Source organism: Martes martes (assembly GCF_963455335.1).
Source record: "Martes martes genome assembly, chromosome: 16".
Taxonomy (NCBI): Eukaryota; Metazoa; Chordata; class Mammalia; order Carnivora; family Mustelidae; genus Martes; species Martes martes.
This window is the reverse complement of record NC_137904.1, coordinates 59,109,491-59,129,119: the sequence shown is the minus strand read 5'-3', so window position 1 is coordinate 59,129,119 and position 19,629 is coordinate 59,109,491. Positions and strand designations below refer to the sequence as shown.

The 19,629-nt window shown below is 59.9% G+C and overlaps 1 protein-coding gene across 1 annotated transcript; it reads left to right on the top strand.

The window, feature by feature from the left end:
* Positions 1–872: 872 nt before the first annotated feature.
* Positions 873–19,575, top strand: HID1 (HID1 domain containing). Its single transcript, XM_080826594.1, has 19 exons — positions 873–1,062; positions 6,715–6,864; positions 7,353–7,523; positions 8,063–8,176; positions 8,776–8,882; positions 9,151–9,267; positions 10,922–11,144; positions 11,345–11,401; positions 12,203–12,343; positions 12,510–12,600; positions 12,807–12,958; positions 13,065–13,143; positions 14,620–14,784; positions 16,135–16,362; positions 16,710–16,816; positions 17,300–17,380; positions 17,987–18,078; positions 18,259–18,417; positions 18,677–19,575. The coding sequence occupies exons 1-19, from the start codon at positions 997–999 to the stop codon at positions 18,738–18,740; spliced, it is 2,364 nt and encodes a 787-aa protein (XP_080682720.1). The 5' UTR covers positions 873–996; the 3' UTR covers positions 18,741–19,575.
* Positions 19,576–19,629: the final 54 nt, after the last annotated feature.

The following is a 19,629-nucleotide window of genomic DNA, read 5'->3' as shown; positions in this document are numbered from 1 at the left end:
TCAATTTCCCCTGCTGTAAAACGGGGTAACACTTACCTCAGAGGTAGATTTTTGTTGGGTTAGAGATACTGTCCTCATATCGTCATCACCAATAATATCATTAATTTGGCTCTATAAAGACTCACTCGGCTGAAAAACGGTTAATTCTTTCCTTGTTTCTTTCCCAAGCTAATTGCTCGTAAGAGACAGGCCTTGTGACTTAAGACCCCTATGTCCCCGTCCTTGACACAGTGTTAGTAAATACCAGTTCCACAACACATTTGTTGAAATAGATGGACTTAAAAGGACTCTCAGGGAATACAGCTGGCCAGAAAGAAGTTGTGGGACTCGGAGGGACACTCCCACTCTCATCAGACCAGGGAGCTGCTCTCCTGGAGCCCGGGGCTTGTGGCTGGGGAAGAAAAACAAACACAGCGGGGCTGTCCGGTGATGTGGGTTTGACAAGTCAGTAAAAGGGAACCAAGAAAGCAGATGCTTCAGGGAAAAAAGGGGGGAAAAAAGGCGTGGGGGGATGGGGAGGACGGGGGTTGACAAGGAAGAAGCTCTGAGAGGGCTGGCTGAGAAAGTATGGGCCCAGGGTGGCCTGGGGACCAATGGTGGGGATGGGGGCGGGGAACGCGAGGCTGGGAGGGTTGCGGGCCCCTGAGTGGAAATGGGAGAGATGTAACCGGGACTGCGCTCCGAGGGGAGGGCGCGGAGGCACCCGGCGCAGCTGAGAAGGACGCCCGGCGGGCGGCCCTAGTGGATCCCGGGAGCGGACTCCCGGCGCCTGGAGTGGGCGGTGCGGGGCGCGGCAGGTGCGTGGGCGGAGCCACGTGAGGGCGGAGCCCAGCGGGGCGGAGCCCAGTGGGGGCGGGGCCGACGCCGAGCCGGCAGGCGGGGTGCGCCGCTCCTCTTCTGCGAGAGCAGCGGGGGCCGTGGAGCTGGAGCTGGAACCGGAGCCGGGGCCGGGGCGGGAGTCGGGGCCGGGGCCGGGCCGGAGCGGGCTCCAGCGCTATGGGGTCGGCCGACTCTAAGCTGAATTTCCGAAAGGCGGTGATCCAGCTCACCACCAAGACGCAGGTGCGAACGGGGCCCTGGCCTCCCCATCCACCTGCGGGGCTGGGGGCTGGGCAGGGCCGGGGGAGGGGGGGGGCGCTGTGCGAACTTGGCTGGCGAGGAGATGGGGGACCGACTGGCCTGCAGGGTGACGCCGAAGCCAGGGCCGGAGCGGGACCCGTTGGCCTGTACCCTAGGGCTTCATCCCCTAACCCTAGCCCCTCACCCTCAGCCTCCTCTCCTGGGAATATCTCTCTGCCCGCAGCCGCTGCTGCCACCTTAGGCTGACGTGTGCCTACTCCCTGAGCCTGCATCGCCGCTGTCCGCCACCTGTCCCGCCGCCTCCCCCCACCTCTCCCCCGCTCCCGCCCCTCCAGCCCCGCATCTTCAGCCTCACCCCCACTCCCGCCCCCCCACCCCCTCCCTGCTCCCCTCCCTGGCCCTCGGTGCCCGCGATTCCTGGACGCACAGACCCGGCTGATTCAATGCAAACAAAGCCGGGCCGGCGCCTACCGGGTCGGGGAAACAGCTGGTGCGCGGTGGCAGCGGCCTCACTGGGCCCAGGTCGATGGCCACAGCCAGGGAAGGCCGAGGTCTTCCTGAGAACATGCAAAGAGTGGCGAGCGGCGCTGCAGCCTAGCAAAGGGACCTGTTCCCAGGCCCGTGGAGTCGTTTCCCAGCCAGGGACGACCCTCCAGGGGGCTCCTCCTCTGAGGCCCAGCAGTGGGGATGGCTGTTTTCAGGTACCCTCTGTTCTCTGGGTCAGGCTGAGAACCCTCCAGGTTGTCTTTGACTGGCTGGTGTGGGGTCTGGGGGTGTCTTTCAGCCAGTACGCTCCCACGAGGTCATGAGTGGCACAGAGGCCACCTCTTTGCCCCCAACACACAGGACCCATCTCCTTCCCTGCCTACCGCTTCTGTCCTTACCCCTTGAACCACACTGCTCTGGCCACAGAGTCGCCCAGCCCTGACTCTCCAGGTCCCCCCCTTTCAAGGGAGTCTGGACCTGCTGCCCTCTGGGACTTTCCTCTTACCCTTACCCCCAGGGCTCTCTCTTGCTCTTGGCAGTTAGAGTGGGATGGAGGGGTCCGTCTTCTCGCAGCTCCAGAGGCCAGATCTCTGGTCCTACTCTCTCTTGTTCCCACGAGAGAAAGGCCAGGGGCCTGGCAAATGCCCAAGCCTCTTGAGAGTCCAATCCCCAGTAAGAGGTGTTTGACAGAAACCAGACTTTGCTTCTCGCCACTTCCCTAATGACTCCTGGTCAGTTCTAGCACTTGGCTCTTTTGGGATGGGGCTTCTAGGTCTGTGGGTGGCAGGTGGGCCAGCCCCTCAATGTGAGGCCACAGGGAGAGGCAGGAGGGAGGCTCCCATGTTTACCTACCTGGGGAAGGAAACACGTTGTTGGAGGCATGAACTATGGGCTGTTGGCTCAGCGGGCAGGGTCCTTTTGGCCAGCCCAGCAGGACTAGCTCAGCCGGGTCCCAAAGGATCTGGGTGGACTAGATTCCTACCTGCACTGGCCTTCTCCCCAAAATGCAGTGTGCCTCGGGCTTTCCTGGCTGCAGGCCTGTTATGGAGGTGACTGAGATGGTGCTGTCCCGTTTCCCAGCTGAGGACAGGAACCAGATACCAGGCTGGATCTCCCTCCAGAGACCACAGGAGCCCTGCAGGTGGGAAGAGAACCGGGCCGGCTGCAGGGAGAGACCCTGAAACCTCCTGTCCTGTGTAGTGACCTGGCCTGGACCGCAGAGGAAGAACAGATCCCAGACGGTCTTTCCAGACCTTGCCACTCAGTGTCTCCGAGGGGATTCAGGCCAGCTGTCCACAGGGTGTCCTCCAGTCTCAGACCCTTAGGGGCTATGCCATGAACACAGATGTTTGTTCTGGGCAGCAGACAAGCGGACCCAGAACCTTTTCCTGTGGCCTGGGCATGAGCTGCTGCAGCTGGGCCTGCCCTGCCTTCCTGCGCTGTATCCTGTTTTCTTCCTGCCCTGGGCTAGGCCTGACACTGGTCCTGAGGCTGAGCTGTTTGGGCTGTTTCCCGGACCTTTCCTGGGGTGGGTGGGACCCTCTCTTAGATCCTGCCTTTTTTGGAGAGACTCTGCTGTAGGCCGGGTGAGACCTGGTGGGTCCGTGTTACATGTGTGCACGTTTGGGGGGGGAAATGCTGTGGTGACACGGCCCTCCTGAACAGCTCACCCTCAGCAGGCTAGAGCACTATGGTCCTTTGCTCCCCCTCACCCCCCAGAAAGTTCAAAAGATACAGCTGGACTCCCAAGCTGGTTGGGGGGGTGGTCTGGCCTGAGCAGGTGCTGGCAAAGCTCGGGTAAGAATATCTGTTTTCCCACCTGAGTTGCTCAGTTCCTGTGCCCTGGCAGCATGGGACATCGCATCTGCAGCAGAAATACTCTTTTCAAACAAACTGGCTTGGATTTTAAAAGCTTCTTTGGGTTGTGTGGGGCCCAGCTTGGGTACCTGGGACAGGAGCTGAGCCATGTTTCTCCCCTCAGAAGCCCAAGGGGCTCCAGTGACCCTGGCCAACAACCTGCAGCATCAGGCCAGCCTGGGATAGCCAGGCCACGGGCACCAGGCTGAAGCATCCGGGCCATAGTGGGAGCTGGAGGGCTGAGACTGTCCTCTGGCTTCTCAGCTGGGCTAGCCTGGGGCCTCCTAAGTCTCCTTTTAAGTCTCTCTCCTCGTTTGGAATTCGGTCCCTGGGTGACACTTGGCTGATGAACTAGGCCAGAGGTCAAGTCCACTGGTGCTCAGATGAGTTTCTGCCCCTTTAAGGGGGTAGGGGCTACCAGGAAGGGGGAGAAATTGGGGAGTTTCCCAGAGGTGACCCCAGGTTTTCTAGGATGTCCTTCTCCACCCCAGCCCCGGCCACCCACACTGGGGGATGGTACCCCTTGACCCCAGGGACTGTTAGAAGGCTGCCTTGGCTGAGGCCAGCAAACCCTAGCCCTAGGCCCCTCCTTTGGCCTTTGTTCTCCCCAGCTAACTTGTTCTACCAGTTCTGGGACCCAGCAGGCCATGGTAGTAGGTCTGTCCTGTGGGCCATGGCCACTTGCTATCCTGTAGCTTGAAGTGGGGGCATTGCTTGGGGAGTGGGCGAGGTTACACCTGGACCTTGGTGAGGCTTTCAAAGCCAGCCCTGAGTTTGGACAGCCCCACTGGTGCTCAGGCCAGCCCAGTGACTGGGTTGAAGGGATCTCTGGGACTAATGACAGCCTTTCCCTGAACAAATATTGGCTGTGCATCTGCCATCGGCCCCAGCTGCAGGGTCAGGGAAGAAGGGCCGGTGGGCTACTGGGGCCTCGAGGCAAGTGCCTTGAGACCCCTGGAGTCAGGGCCTTGGATGAGTGACTGAGGGTGGGGAGCAGGGTTGCAGGGTGGGAACAAGCCTGTCAGTCCAGAGCTCTGGGAGAATTCTGGGAAGAAGAGGCTTCAGAGAACGGAGTTGTTATTATTATTATTATTAAATTTTTAAAACATTTTATGTATTTCTTTGTGAAAGAGAGAAAGCATGAGAGGAGGGAGGTCAGCGGGAGAAGCAGAATCCCTGCTGAGCAGGGAACCCGATGTGGGTCTCCATCCTGGGACTCCAGGATCATGACCTGAGCCGAACGCAGACGCTTAACCAACTGAGCCACCCAGGTGCCCCTATTATTATTATTTTTAAAGATTTTATTTATTTATTTGATAGAGCACAAGCAGGGGGAGCAGCAGGCAGAGGGAGAGGGAGAAGCAGGCTCCCTGCTGAGCAAGGAGCCCGAGGTGGGACTCGATTCCAGGACTCTGGGATCATGACCTGAGCCAAAGGCAGACGCTTAGCCGACTAAGCCACCCAGGTGCCCCAGAGCAGAATTATTCTTAAACGCTATATATATGTATATGTTTTTATGATGGTCAGAGTAAGGTATCCTGTGTGTGTATTTGTGGGATGCAGTGCCTGTATGACCTTTCCAGAGAATGGAGGTGGCCAGGTTGATGGAGACCTCAGGTCTCCTGCAGGGCTGCTGTTCGGAAGAGTGCCTTGGACACCCTGGCCTCTTAGCAGGTGAACATTCAAAAGGAAAAAATAGTAATAGGGGCGCCTGTATGGCTCAGTGGGTTAAAGCCTCTGCCTTCAGCTCAGGTTGTGATCCCAGGGTCCTGGGATCGAGCCCCGCATCGGGCTCTCTGCTCAGCAGGGAACCTGCTTCCTCCTCTCTCTCTGCCTGCTTCTCTGCCTACTTGTGATCTTTAAAAAAAATAGTAATATACGTATTTGCAGAAAAATACAAGTAAAAAATAAAACCCACCTAGAGAGATAATCGCTGTGAGCATTCTGTCATTTTCACCCAGGCTTTTATGACTATATAATTTAGCAAAGATCATGACCATCGTGTAGTTCGTGTTATAGCTTATCTTTTTCACCCAGGGTTGTACCGTGATCGTTTTTCATTCATCAGTAGTCTTTGGCAACATGGCGCTGGTGTTTGCATAATATTCTAGTATATGAAAGGGCCCTAACTTTTTGAGTGTTCCCTGCTTTCTGGTTCTTTGTGTTCCTTCCAGCTTCTTGCTATTATCAACAACACCACATCAGCGAACTTCCTTCTATGTGCACATCTCTGGTCATTTCCTTAGGAAAGGTTTCTAGAAGTGGAGCTTATGATTCAAACTGGCTCCCTATGCGACTGTCCGTATGATTCAAAAGGCACAAGTGTGCATACGGCATATGGCCTCCATAAGACCGGTGGGACTTGGGAATGCATTAGAAGGATGGGCCTGCGGGGAAGAGGGGACAGTCCAAGCAAAGGCAAAGAGAAGTGGCGACGGCGTTGTGTTGCAGGGATAGCAAATATAGGTGTGCGTGTTCCCACGTGCAGTGTGTATGTGCGCATACGTGTGTGCACACGCGTGTGTGCGTGTAGGCATGTTAGATAAGATCTTGGCTGCCGGTTGGGCCCAATCCTGCAGGCAGCGGGGAGCCCTGAAGGTCTTTGTAGAGGGAACAGTGCCTTTGGTGCTGTGCCTCGAACATGGGCTGGAGGCGGTGTGGACGCAGGTTTGAGGACGTAAATTTGGAGGTGGAGCCTTGGCAAGAGTGGCCTGAACAGCAGCACTGGCAGTGGGCTCCGGGGGGGAGCAGGTGCACTCAGAGAGCCACGGGGGTTGGCTCCTTTAGCTCGGGCACCTGTTGGGTGTGCAGGGAGAGGGTGAAAGCTGGGGCGAGGGGGGGCGGTGAGGGTGGGCTTAGGTGAAATGAGCACACATCCCCTGTCTTCTTCCTTCGGGGAGGGGCAAAACCTGGGTCTGGCCCCCAGGCACTTGACCTAGCAGCATGGCCTGGGGGGGGGGTCCCCGCGTGGGGAGGCCCGGCCAGAGGAGGATGGTGACTTACCCCGTCCCTTGGGGACTGAGTTAGGCTTTGGCTGCCGAACTCAGTGGTTGGCTGACCTCTGACATCTGTGCCAAGTGTCTCCTGCCTGCCTCTACCAGCAGAGGCTCACAATGATTGAAGACTGTCCCCGCCCCCCCCGCCATAGGAGGGCACCTGTGCGCCAGCAGGGATGGAATGGGGGGCTGTGCCTTCCCTTTTAGGGCGCCTTTATCTACAGACTGGGCAAACAGTGGGCCTGTTGGAGAGGGATTATATAACAACTCTGGACACACGGCTCCCCTCCCCCAGCCTGTGGAAGCCACCGATGATGCCTTTTGGGACCAGTTCTGGGCAGACACGGCCACCTCAGTGCAGGACGTCTTCGCGCTGGTGCCGGCGGCAGAGATCCGGGCCGTGCGGGAGGAGTCACCCTCCAATCTGGCCACTTTGTGCTACAAGGTGAGCGGAAGGCACTCAGCCCCTGGCGGCTGCTCCCTGCGGAGCCGTTTCCCACCCTCCCCATGAAGCCGGCTCAGCCCTGCAGACCCAGAGAGCAGGTTTGCCATGACAGCCCACCTGTCCAGGTCTGGGCAGTCCCCTGGCTGTACCCACTTGTCCCCACTGGCTGGGCTCTGGGGGGGGGAGGAGATCCTGGCAGCCACCCTCTGCGAGGGCGTCCGCACATCAGCCCCTTCAGCTCACCCTGTGCGGCGAGCCACAGTTCATGTCACCAGAGACAAGGAAACAGACTCTGACAGGTGGCCACTAGCAAGGTCTCAGCCAGTGAGCGGTGGGCTGGGCTCTCCGGGGGAGGCCCTAGGCTGCTCTCTGACCCACTTCCCGTCCCCTTGGGCTGGCTGACCCTGCTGCCTCTCCCCCTCTGAAGCCTGGGGCGCCCATCCTGGCGGCAAGCGCGATGTCCCCACTCCCCCCCCCTGTCCCGACAGGCTGTGGAGAAGTTGGTGCAGGGAGCCGAGAGCGGCTGCCATTCGGAGAAGGAGAAGCAGATTGTCCTGAACTGCAGCCGGCTTCTCACCCGCGTGCTGCCCTACATCTTTGAGGACCCTGACTGGAGGGGCTTCTTCTGGTCCACAGTGCCCGGGGCAGGACGAGCAGGGGTCTGTGGGCCTGGCTGTGGGGCCGGGTGGGAAGGATGTGGCGAGATGAAGGGAACCTGTTCAGGACCTGTCACATTCCTCCAAATCTCTTGTGGGGTTTGGGAAGTACAGGGGAAGGGGAGTGGGGGTTGCGGCCCAGGCATCTCCCACATGGGCGTCTGCCCCTTCGGCTGGGCAGACACAGGGGCAGGGCAGCTGGGCGCTCTCCCTCCCCACCCTTCCCCTCCCTGGGTTTATCTCCAGGCAACTGGGCGAGGGTAGGACCCCAGTGATTCCCAGCAGGCCCGGGGCTCTAGAGTTTTCGGGACCTGGCCTGGCTCCTTCCAGCCTGTGGGGAGGTTTCTTCCCGGGCCCCAGCCCCCTTCTGCCTAAGGAGGTTTGGGGTGGTTGGGAATCTACTTCCTTTTCCTTCTGTGTCTTCCTTCATCCCTCTGCCCATGAGTGCCTGCCTGGGCCCAGATCCAACCCCCTTCCAACTCCCAAGTCCTGGGGCCCCTTCTCCTTGACCACTGAGGCGGCCTGTGCTATATCCTGAGCAGGGAGACGATGATGATGAGAACGCCCGGCCCCTCGCTGAGTCCCTGCTCCTGGCCATCGCCGACCTCCTCTTCTGCCCAGACTTCACTGTCCAGAGCCACCGCAGGAGCACTGTGGTGAGAGCCCCTGATCTCCCACCCTTAGGCTGGGAGGGCTTTGGTCCTGGGTTAGGGATTGAAGTTCCCTCAGGCAGGACCCCGCGGGGGCAGGGGCTGCCCCCGAAGAGCTGGGCAGGTCTGGGAAGGGGCTGGTGACTGGCACAGCTGGAGAGGAGCCAGCTGGTGCCTGGCCCTGCCCCCTCTATCCGGGAGTCTGAGCACAAGCACCCATTGTCCTCGCCTGGGCAGTGGGGAGTGGGGGTGGGGCTTGGACCCAGGAGGTCTGGTCTGCTCACTTCCTGTGGGCCCATGGACTTGACCTTCAGTGTTCTCTGCCCCCCCCCACCCCCACATATCACCAGGTGCACCCAATTCCATTCCCCTCCCTCTCTATCTCTGCCTGCCCCCAAGCTGGACTGAGCAAATAAAAGAACCAGAGAAGAAAAATTAGCTTTCAAGACGTTGAGAACATTCATCTCTTCCCTTGTACATTATCACCAGGGACATTTTAAGGGGCTGTCTTTAGGAGAATATGAGGGTCTCTGCCCCCAGGGACAACGGTGGGGGGATTTGGGTTGGCCACCCCCAGCCTGATCGCCCCCGAACCGTGTCCCCAGGACTCAGCGGAGGACGTCCACTCCCTGGACAGCTGTGAATACATCTGGGAGGCTGGTGTGGGCTTTGCTCACTCCCCCCAGCCCAACTACATCCATGACCTGAACCGGTGAGTTTTGTTTGGACCCAGAGCCCACAGTGTAGCTAGACTCCAGGCCTGCCCCCGCCCCCCGACTCCCTGGCTCAGAGAGGGAACCACGTGTGGGGTCTTCCAAGGAGACCCTGTCCACTCGTGACTCCGCAGCAGCCTGGCAGGGAGAAAATGGAGTCATTTTGTTTCATGGACTTGTGCTGGAACTAGGCAGGGGGGGCGCACCCTCCTGGAGAATGGAGATCTTCAGGTACTGAACCCCCTGCCGTACCCTCCCCCCCCCAAGGATGGAGCTGTTGAAACTGCTGCTGACATGCTTCTCTGAGGCCATGTACCTGCCCCCAGCTCCGGACAGTGGTAGCACCAACCCGTGGGTGCAGTTCTTTTGTTCCACGGAGAACAGGTGAGGGGGCCGCTGGCCTTTCTTTCCATTCTCCTCCTTGCTCCAGGCAGCCCCAGAGGTCGCTCGCCCTCCTGGAGTCTTAGTTGAGGGGGAGGTGGTGCCCCCTGGTGGTGATGGCTTGTAACTTAACGGCGCCTGTTATGCCCGCGGGTCCAGTGTCCCCCTGGAGGAAGCCCTAGGTGACCGGCCAGTACCTGGGTCCTCCCATCCAGAGCTGTGCTGTCCAGCAGAAATACAATGGAAACCACATATGCTGATGTCAACATAAGTTGAACATTTCTAGTGGTGACATGAGAAAAGTAAAAAAGAAACAGGTGAAATCCATTTTAATATTTCACTTAACCCAATACACAGCAAATACTAGTATTTAACATGTACTCGAGATGCAAAATTACAGAGAGGTTTTACATTCCCTTTCCACGTGAAGTTTTCAAAATCCGTAGTATAGTTTTACAGTCGCAACCCATCTCGGTTCAGACCGGCCTCCTTGGAAGCTCTCAGGGGCTCCCTGAGGCTTGTCTGGGGCAGGGTTGCGTAGAGAGTGGGTGGGGAGGGGGCGTAAGGAACACCCTGGAGGGTGGGGAAGCCTGGCCCACATGGGGGCGCTCCTGGGCTCTGGGGGTGTCACAGGGCCGGACAGAGTGTGTAAAGCACCTACGGGTGCTCCAGCCCCACGACAGCAGCTGTGCCCAAGGCCCTGCGGGAGGCATCGGAATTAGTGCGCACCCCCCCCCGCCCCCCACCCTGCCACGGTCATGGCTCAGCTGCTTCCTTCCTGCATGGCATGCCATGTCCTTCAGCTTTCGCTGGCCTTCTGCCCAACTCCCGCCTCCCCACCCCAAAGAAGAGAAGGGAAGCGAGGAGACTCCCTCCTCCAGCCACAATCCAAAGCTGGCCAGGGTTTTGTTTTTTTTTTTTTTCCCCTCTCACCAGCGTTATCAGGCAAACGGCCACGCTTTGCCACTCACTTAACCTCTCCGGGTCTCAGTTTCCTTGCCTGTAAGATAAGGAACTTGAACCCTGACATCTTACAGATCTCTGAATGATGTCAGTCTCTGGCCTGGGAACTGGGTGATCCAACGCATGCTACGCTCCTCGAGGGGAAGCCCCCTCCCTGGGGCATCCAGCCCCCTGCTTTGAAGCCCCGGGGGAGGGCACCTGCCCCTCAGAGACCACAGTGGACCCTGATCTAAATTATGGGTCAGTGTAGGTCCGTTGATTATAGCACGAGCCATTCCACTGTGGGATGTCAGTAGTGGGGGGGGGGGGCTGTGCATGGGAGGGGGTGGGGGGCACGGGGCAGTCTCTTTCCTTCCTCATGATATTTGCTGTGAACCTAAAACTGCTCTAAACATAGTCTTATAATTTGTTTTTAATAGGCTTTAGCCCTTGGGGGAAAATCTAAGGGGGGTGCACATGATTTCCCCCATAACTGGCTGCCCCGCTCTTGGTATCAATTCCTCTGCCCTTGGCCTAGCCTGGCCTGGGTCCCGGAGGCAGGCCAGGACGAGGAGGGATGAGCCTGGTTCTGCTCTCTGGCCCCCAGCCTGGGGCTAGCACTGAACCCTTGTCGAGGGAGGGGGTGTCTTGAGGGACCCTTCCGTGTGGCCCCCTGGGGGGTGGTCTCCATAGCCTTGTTCCTCTTCTGCTGCAGACATGCCCTCCCCCTGTTTACCTCCCTCCTCAACACCGTGTGTGCCTATGACCCTGTGGGCTACGGGATCCCCTACAACCACCTGCTCTTCTCCGACTACCGGGAACCCCTGGTGGAGGAGGCGGCCCAGGTGCTCATTGTCACCTTGGACCATGACAGTGCCACCAGCACCAGCCCCACCGTGGACGGCACCACGACAGGCACTGCCATGGATGACACGGATGTAAGGATGGGAGCGGCGGGGAGGGCAGCTGGCCCCACCAGGCTCTGGGCACTCTCCTTAGCAGAGCTGGGCGAGGGATACCCAGCAGGCACCTCGTGGTAGCCTGGGGATGTCTGAGGGGGCACAGCTGCCACCACCTAGGCCCAAGGTAGGGGCAAGGGGTGAAGCCACCTGCTTATCCCAGGCTCCACCCTCGGCAGCCTCCAGGACCCGAGAACCTGTTTGTAAACTACCTGTCCCGCATCCATCGGGAGGAGGTGAGTGGAACCCCGCTCTTGCTCCAGCGAGTTCTCAATGCCCACCTGCTACAGTGGTTATGGCCTTGCAGGGGAGCGAGGGGGTGGAGATGAGATGGGGCTGGGGGGGTCCTGACCCCTCTAGGAAGGAACCACGGTCCCCATGGACTTGACTACCCCAAGTGCAATAGTGATGGCAGAATTTTGAGGGTTTTGAGATGCAGAAAAGGGCTAATGGCCTCAACTGGGTGGGGACAACTGGGCAGGCTTCCAGGAAGAGGCGGTTCTGATGTCAGGTTTTGGTGGGGGGAAGGATAGTGCACTTAGAGGCCAGGCAGAGCTGAGATTGTGGGTCTTGTGACCTTGGGGGAGGTTCTTGGGCTCCCAGAGCTCTGGCTTCTGCTACTGTAACATGGGGACAGCAACTGCTTCCTCTTCTTGTTGTAGGAGGTGCTTAGTAAGTGAGAGCTCTTTGAGAGTCTTAGAGTGTGCCTCTGGTGTGACAGGGTGATGGGGAGGGGTAGGGGGATGGCATCTGTCCACACGGAGTCCCGGTGGGCAGGGGCTGGTTTTGGGTGTGGGTGTGGGGGCGTCACTAGGAGCAGCCTTGCTGAAGGATGGGGGAGCCTGTGGTCCGGGGAAGGGGTGGGGGTTCCCTCCAGACCTGCCCTGGCTTCGGCTTCCTGATGGGGCTTCTCAGCACAGCTACTGATGACAGAAGCTGGGCCTTTCAGGCTCTAGAGGTGGGACCAGGCTCGGGGGGGAGTGAGGAGGTGCTTGTGAGGGAGCCAGACGGGACAGACCCCGCTGTCGCCCACTCAGGACTTCCAGTTCATCCTCAAGGGCATAGCCCGGCTGCTCTCCAACCCCCTGCTCCAGACCTACCTGCCCAACTCCACCAAGAAGATCCAGTTCCACCAGGAGCTGCTAGTCCTTTTTTGGAAGCTCTGTGACTTCAATAAGGTGGGCTGCCAGCCTGGTGGGCCGTGGCGTGCCCTGTGGTGGGGAGCGGCTGCTCTGGCTAGCCCGGGATGGGGACAGCCTCTGGGAAGGGTCCCGGAATGGGGAGAGGGTGGGGCAGAGTGGTCTCCCCTCTGACCCTGCCCACCCGTTCACTCCCTCCCTCCAGAAATTCCTCTTCTTTGTGCTCAAGAGCAGTGATGTGCTGGACATCCTGGTCCCCATCCTCTACTTCCTCAATGATGCCCGAGCGGATCATTGTAAGGCTGGGGTGGGCATAAGATCCCCGGGGGCTTCCCTGTAGAGGGGCGGGTCTGACCAGTCTGCGCTGCCTCCCAGGAGCTGAGGCTCGGGTCTCTGACCTCCCGGGAAGGGGCTTCTTGCTGAGTTGGGTCCCTGCCCCGCAGTCCTTCCTACGGAGCCCCCACACCACCCCGTGTGTTGACCTCTGTACCCCATGCTACAGCCCGGGTAGGCCTGATGCACATCGGAGTCTTCATCCTGTTGCTTCTGAGCGGGGAGCGGAACTTCGGGGTCCGGCTGAACAAGCCCTACTCGGTGCGCGTGCCCATGGACATCCCGGTCTTCACCGGTACCCACGCGGACCTGCTCATTGTGGTGAGGGGGCTCCCTCCGCCAGGACCTGGGGGCATGGGGGGCATCCCTTTGGCTGAGTCTGCAGGTAGAGGGGACCCCACGGCCACCCCTCTGCCTCCTGGCGCAGGTGTTCCACAAGATCATCACCAGCGGTCACCAGCGGCTGCAGCCCCTGTTCGACTGCCTGCTCACCATCGTGGTCAACGGTAGGGGTGCTGGGAGCCCGCCTTCCCCGTGCTCACCACCAGGTGGCGCCAGGCCACAGGCCTGCCTGCCGCGGTTCAAACAGCCCAGTCCGGTAGCCAGACCCATAGCGGGGTGATGGCAGCCACGTTGTACTAGTCAATTTTCTAGTAGCCGTATGGGAAGGAAGGGAGGGAGGGAGGAAGTTAGGAAGGGAGGGAGGGAGGAAGTTAGGAAGGGAGGGAGGAAGGAAGAAAGGGAGGAAGGAAGAAAGGGAGGGAGGAGGGAAGGGAGGGAGGGAGGAAGGAAGGAGTGACAATAATTTTATAATATATTTTATGTATTTCACACCATCCAAAATACCATCATATCAACCTATAACCCCCATAAAAATTACTGGGATATCTCATATTCTTTTGACACCCAGTCTTCAAAATGTTGTGTGTCTCACGTGCGCGGCACATCTCAGAACTAGCTATGTTTCAAGCGTTGAGTGGCCTCCAGTGGCTCGCGGCTACTGTGTTGGACGGCGCAGGTTTGGACGGCGCGGTCTGAGGGTGGCAGGGTGCACCCTACCCTCCAGCGAGGACTGGGGACAGCTGCCTCCGAGGGGAGGGGCTCAGGCTGGTTGGCCTGCTGGGCTCAGCCAGGTGGGTGGCCGTGAGCTGAGGCAGGATGGCTTCAGCATGGCCCTCTGTGGAGGGGACGGTTCTGGATGGGAGTGCTTTGGACTCCCGAGTTGGTGGGACAGAGCTCTAGTTGCGCTGTGAGCTCCGGGGCCAGAACCCTGCCTTCCCTTCCTGCTTCGTTCGCTGGGTCGGTCTCACGCATTCTCACTGAGCACTGGTTAAGTGTACCTGGCACTGAGAACGCATTTATGAACCAGAAAACCCAAGAAGATGCTTTTTTCTCCCTGTCCCAGCTGGTGAGGGAGGGAGAGTGAGACAAGGAAGCGCCCAGATCCGTATGTGACTTCAGGCCGTCCCCACACGTCTCATCTCTCGGATTCCCCCTCCCAGGCTCTGCCAAAAAAATAAGTTTCTGATGATGCGTGGAGCGTTGTGATTCCAGTCCGATATTCCAGGAAGACTTAAAGATCTGGAGTTTGTCTCCCTGCCCAGTCCATTTTATAACTGGGATCTCTGGGCGAGTTTACAAACCCGAGTCTCAGTTTCCTCGTCTATGAAATGGGGCTGGTTCCCTCTGCTCCGACCCCCCTTTCAGAAGCATGGGGAGGAGTGGGCGAGATGCCATGTGTGAGTGGCTCAGAGAACAGTGCGACTCTCCACATGGTGAAGGGACGGGGGGTGGGGGGTCCACATGGCCTCCTGGAGCTCTACAGAGTGTGGCCCGTGTGGCCTCAGCCTCCGAGGGCTGGGTTTTCTGGGCTTTGCGGGGGATTTTATAGGCAAGGGACAGGGAGGACTTGGCAGCGGGAGCTCAGGCCGAGGGCGTGTGGGGATGGCTGGGTCCAGGAGTGAGCTGGCCCGTCCCCGCAGTGTCCCCCTACCTCAAGAGCCTGTCCATGGTGGCCGCCAACAAGCTGTTGCACCTGCTGGAGGCCTTCTCCACCACCTGGTTCCTCTTCTCCGCTGCCCAGAACCACCACCTGGTGTTCTTTCTCCTGGAGGCCTTCAACAACATCATTCAGTACCAGTTCGATGGTGAGGCGGCAGCCTGGGCCCCAGCGGGGCCTCAGCGGTGGGACTTGGGATGGGCCGTGCACAAGGACACCTTCCCGGTCTGTCTAAGGAGGGGAGAACCCTCTGCCTCCCCCCTCTTCATTCAGCATGCATTTATTGAGCATCGGCTGCATACCAAGCCAGTGCTGGGGGCAGGGGCTACAGGGAGGAGCAAAACGGAGTGCTCCCTGCCCCGTGCAGCTCACGGCTGGGGATAGAGGCCCGGAGGGAGGCTTTAAACAGATGGCCACCCAGACAGGTCCCCTTACATCAGATGAAAGGGAAGCTCAGGGAAGTGGGACCCGCTGGGTGTTGTCCGTGTCACACGGCCTGGTGTCAGGAGGGCCTTGCCACTTGTCACTTTTGTGACTGTGGGCACATAGCCTCTCCAGGCTTTAATGTCTTCGGCTGGAAGACAGTTCTTTTTTTTTTTTTTTTTAATTTTTATTTATTTATTTATTTGACAGACAGAGATAACAAGCAGGCAGAGAGGCAGGCAGAGAGAGAGGAGGAAGCAGGCTCCCTGCTGAGCAGAGAGCCCGATGTGGGGCTCGATCCCAGGACCCTGGGATCATGACCTAAGCCGAAAGCAGAGGCTTTAATCCACTGAGCCACCCAGGTTCCCTGGAAGACAGTTCTAACAGTAGTACTGGAGTCCTTATGCCCGAGGGTGTTGGGAGGATAAGTAATCAGCCACAAGAAGCGTTTAGCACAGTGTCTGGTGACTTAGGAGTTACTATAATTTCCAAAATAATGTTTCCACTGATCTGTGAGGGGTGAATGGAGGTATGGTGGGGTAGAAAAAGCACTGTGGGGTGCGGCTGGGGACAACCTATGCAAGGGCCCTGGGGTGAGATGTTGAACTGGAAGCAGGACAGTGTGGTGAGAGGCAGGACCCGATTGCTGGGTGGGGCCTTGAAGGCCCAGAGTCGAGGGAATTCAGGGTAGGCCGTGGAGCAAGGGCCATGTCGTCCTTCCTCCCCGATGACCTGGCTCAGGGACACAGTCAAAGTACAGGACAGCTGGCTTGGTGTGGACTCTGACGTGCTGGGCCTGCCCCACTTTCCCAGGGTTACCCCTTAGAGTGCCAGGTTGCGAGGGGTTCTGGAAGGTACTGGGGAGGGGCATGGGGGGAGCTCTGCCCAGAAGCTCTTCTCCAGTGAGGTAACACCCCAGTGTAGCCACAGCGGCACACACCGCCAGGTGCCAGCCCTTCTCCAGCCTGGAGTTAGACACCCTCCTGTCCTCCATACTCCCCCTTCCCAGAAACCTGCCCAGGCGGAGGAAGAGGCAAGGGGGCCTCCCCGAATGGGGCATGCTCCCTCCTTACAGGCAACTCCAACCTGGTCTACGCCATCATCCGAAAGCGCAGCGTCTTCCACCAGCTGGCCAACCTGCCCGCCGACCCGCCCGCCATCCACAAGGCCTTGCAGCGGCGCCGACGGCCACCTGAGCCCTTGTCCCGAACTGGCTCACAGGAGGGCGCCTCCATGGAGGGCTCCCGCCCTGCGGCCCCCGCCGAGCCTGGCACTCTCAAGACAAGCCTGGTGGCCACCCCAGGTCTGGCCTGGCAGGTGGCGGGGCCTGTGTGTGTGTGTGTGTGTGTGTGTGTGTATGCCAGCACAGTTGGGGCATGGGCAGGGTCTCTGGGATGTCATCCCATCTCTGGCAAAGGGCATAGGCTGGGTTGGGAAGCTGAGGGGATGGGGAGGGGATATTGGGAGGCCCAGGAAGGCTGGTTTGGTGCTGGGTATGGGGGGGTTGGGCCTTAGAACTGCATGTTGGGGGGATCAGGCATGGCTAAAGTGAGTGGGGGAAAGAGGGGGGCCTCATGGGGCCCAATACAGGTGCTTTCTCAGAAGGGCCCTGTGGCAGGTGTCTTCACACCCACCCACTCCCACTCCCAGGCATTGACAAGCTGACAGAGAAGTCCCAGGTGTCAGAGGATGGTACCTTGCGATCCCTGGAGCCCATGTCCCAGCAGAGCTCGGCAGAGGGCAGCCCGGCCACGGAGGTGGGCGACGGGGACTCCCTTTTTCCCTGGCCTCTGCCGTTGGGCCGGGCCAGGGCATTCCGGGGTCACCTGCAGCAGAGGGCAGGAGCCCTGCGCCCAGGACGTGCGGGGGGCTGCTTTCCCAGACCTCTCCCTTGTTTACCGGCCCCAGGCCTGCGTGGCCTTCAGACGCCCCATCCATCAGGCTTATCTCCGCGGAGCTGGCCTTTACCCGGCCAGCCCAGCCAGCCCCTGGCCCTAAACCTGTCATCGGGCTGGGCTGGGTCGGGCAGGGCCTGGGGCCCAGGGCAAAGGGTGCTGGGCTGGGCTGTCCCGTCTGCTGGGAGCGAGCCCCCCACCAACAGGAGCCAGTAGGGAGGCCTCGTTGCCTCCTGGATTCCAGGCTGTGGGAGGGACTGGGAAGCAGGGCTGCCCCTCCGGCCTCTGTCCCCACTCTGCACCCGTTCCTTCCACCTCTCACTCCCATCCCCTCCCTGAGACCAGGAGCCTGACCAGGCGTGGCGGGAGCAGCGGCGACTATCCAGCGCATCAGCCAGTGGGCAGTGGAACCCAACATCGGAATGGGTGAGGGTTCGGGCAGGTGGCTCTGAGGCGGGGCGGACGGGGCTTCTGGCCCCAGAACAGCTCCATCAAGGCTCCGATGGGAATGTGCCACATTCAAAACCCGGCCTGGGAGCCAGGCTCTGGGTCACTCCAGCTGGGTGACCTTGGCCTCTCTGGCCCGGTTGCTCCCCCCCACCCCCACCCCTGGTCTACACTGTCCCAGACTTCTGCTGCAGGGGTGAGCTTCAGCGGCCCACGGTGCTGGCTTTCTTAGTAAACTTTCCTTTCCAGCGTCTTTCCCCAAGACACCTGTCCACTTCCTCATGTGTGTCCTGTGGTCACTACTGATTGCCCTTCCACAGGGCCAGAGGTCCTATTTGGTCATGCCATTGTGAGGCTCCAAGGGGACAGTTTTGGGCACGTAGTGTATGCCTCGTGAGAGGCCACAGCTCTTAGCGTGAATAACAGTCACCGTTCGTGGGCACCGCCCTGTGCCAGGCCCTCGCTGTGGTGCGCGGGGACACTTCCTGCCTTGGGGAGACTGTGGTTCTGGGTCAGGGGTCAGGCCTCTCCCACTGTCCGCGGGGGCTGCTTTCCCAGCCCCAGGAAGCCCGCTCGCTCCCTCAGGTTCTCTCTTGGAAGTCAAAGCTGCCGCTGCAGACCATCATGAGGCTGCTCCAAGTGCTGGTGCCCCAGGTGGAAAAGATCTGCATCGACAAGTGAGCCCAGGGTGGGGCTGGGGGCTGGGGATGGCGGACAGGAGCCCCAGGGGGGCTCTGCAGGCGGGGCAAGCCCAGGCCTGGGCAGGGTGTGGCTGGGCCCACGGGCCCCCGTGCTTCCCCTTGACTTGCGGCATGGGTTTTCCCACATCGCGGGCGACCGCCCCCTCTTGCCGGCAGGGGCCTGACAGACGAGTCAGAGATCCTGAGGTTCCTGCAGCACGGCACCCTGGTGGGGCTGCTCCCCGTGCCGCACCCCATCCTCATCCGCAAGTACCAGGCCAACTCAGGCACGGCCGTGTGGTTCCGCACCTACATGTGGGGCGTCATCTATCTGAGGTGGGGTCCGGTGTTCCCCCGAGGGTCCGCTCAGGGGGGGCTGCTCGGCGGGGGGCCTCAGCTCTGGGTCCCTCCGTGATAGCGGGGTTCACGTCAAGAAAATCAACCGGGGTGGTCTGTCTAGTTGAGGGTGGGCACCCACTCACTGCCTGGGCTGGGACATCAGGATGGAAGGGGTTTGGGCTGGACGACCTAGGTCCTCCTCAGTCTTTTCTGCAAGGTCTCCTGGCAGCCCCGTGACAGCCCGCTCCCTCCGCAGGAATGTGGACCCGCCTGTCTGGTACGACACAGATGTGAAGCTGTTTGAGATCCAGCGGGTGTGAGGACGGAAGCCCACCGGAGCTGGGACCAGAGGAGTGTGGGCCCTGGGCCCCTGATGCTCCCTGACCCACTCTTCTAGGCTTTACGTTGCCACAGTCAGAGCTGGGGCTGGCAGACGGGCTGAGTCCCGGGTGGCAGGCCCTGAAGGCCCCTGGTGGCTGGGTTGGTGGGGACAGGCTCTGATCACCCCACCCCTACCCCCAAGGGCTGGACTCCCAGGAGCCTCCCATCTCCAGGGCTGCAGGCCCTGGCCAGAGCCCCCGCCTCCCTCTGACTCCCCACTCAAGACCCGTCTCTGTGCTGCCCATCAACCCCAGAGGCCACCAGGTCACTGAGCCCTCATGGGTCACCCAGCAGGGAGCTGTGGGCTGTCCCTTGAGGCACCCAGGCAGGGGCAGGGGTGCCCTCCTATGCCTCCTAGCCTGAAACGACCTGGTCCAGGCCCAGTTTGCTGCCAGGGCCTGGAGGAGGAAGGAGGGTGGCCAGGCTGCTTGAGGAAACGGAGGGCTCGTAGACTGCTGAAGCCAGTCTAGGGGACCTCATGCATTTTAGGGGTTTGGAGCGGGGTGTTGAGGATCTCCTGCTGTATTCTCCCTGGTCATTGGATATAGCCTGACTCCCTGTTACCCAGTAATGGGGGTAGAAGGGTGGGGAGGGAGCCGTTCCATCCTCCCTGCCCCTGCCCACTGCCTGGGTGACTGGGGGCCAGAGGGAACAGGGTACCACCCCTCCATCCTCCAGCTCTGGCCTCTGGGTATCCCTCACCCTACCTGTGTCAGTACAATCTTTGCTCTGTACAATCGGCCTCTTCACACAATAAACCACCCCGTCCACGTCCTGGCTCTCTGTGCTTGCGGGGGAAGGGCTGGCCCTGGCTTTGATTTTCAGGCG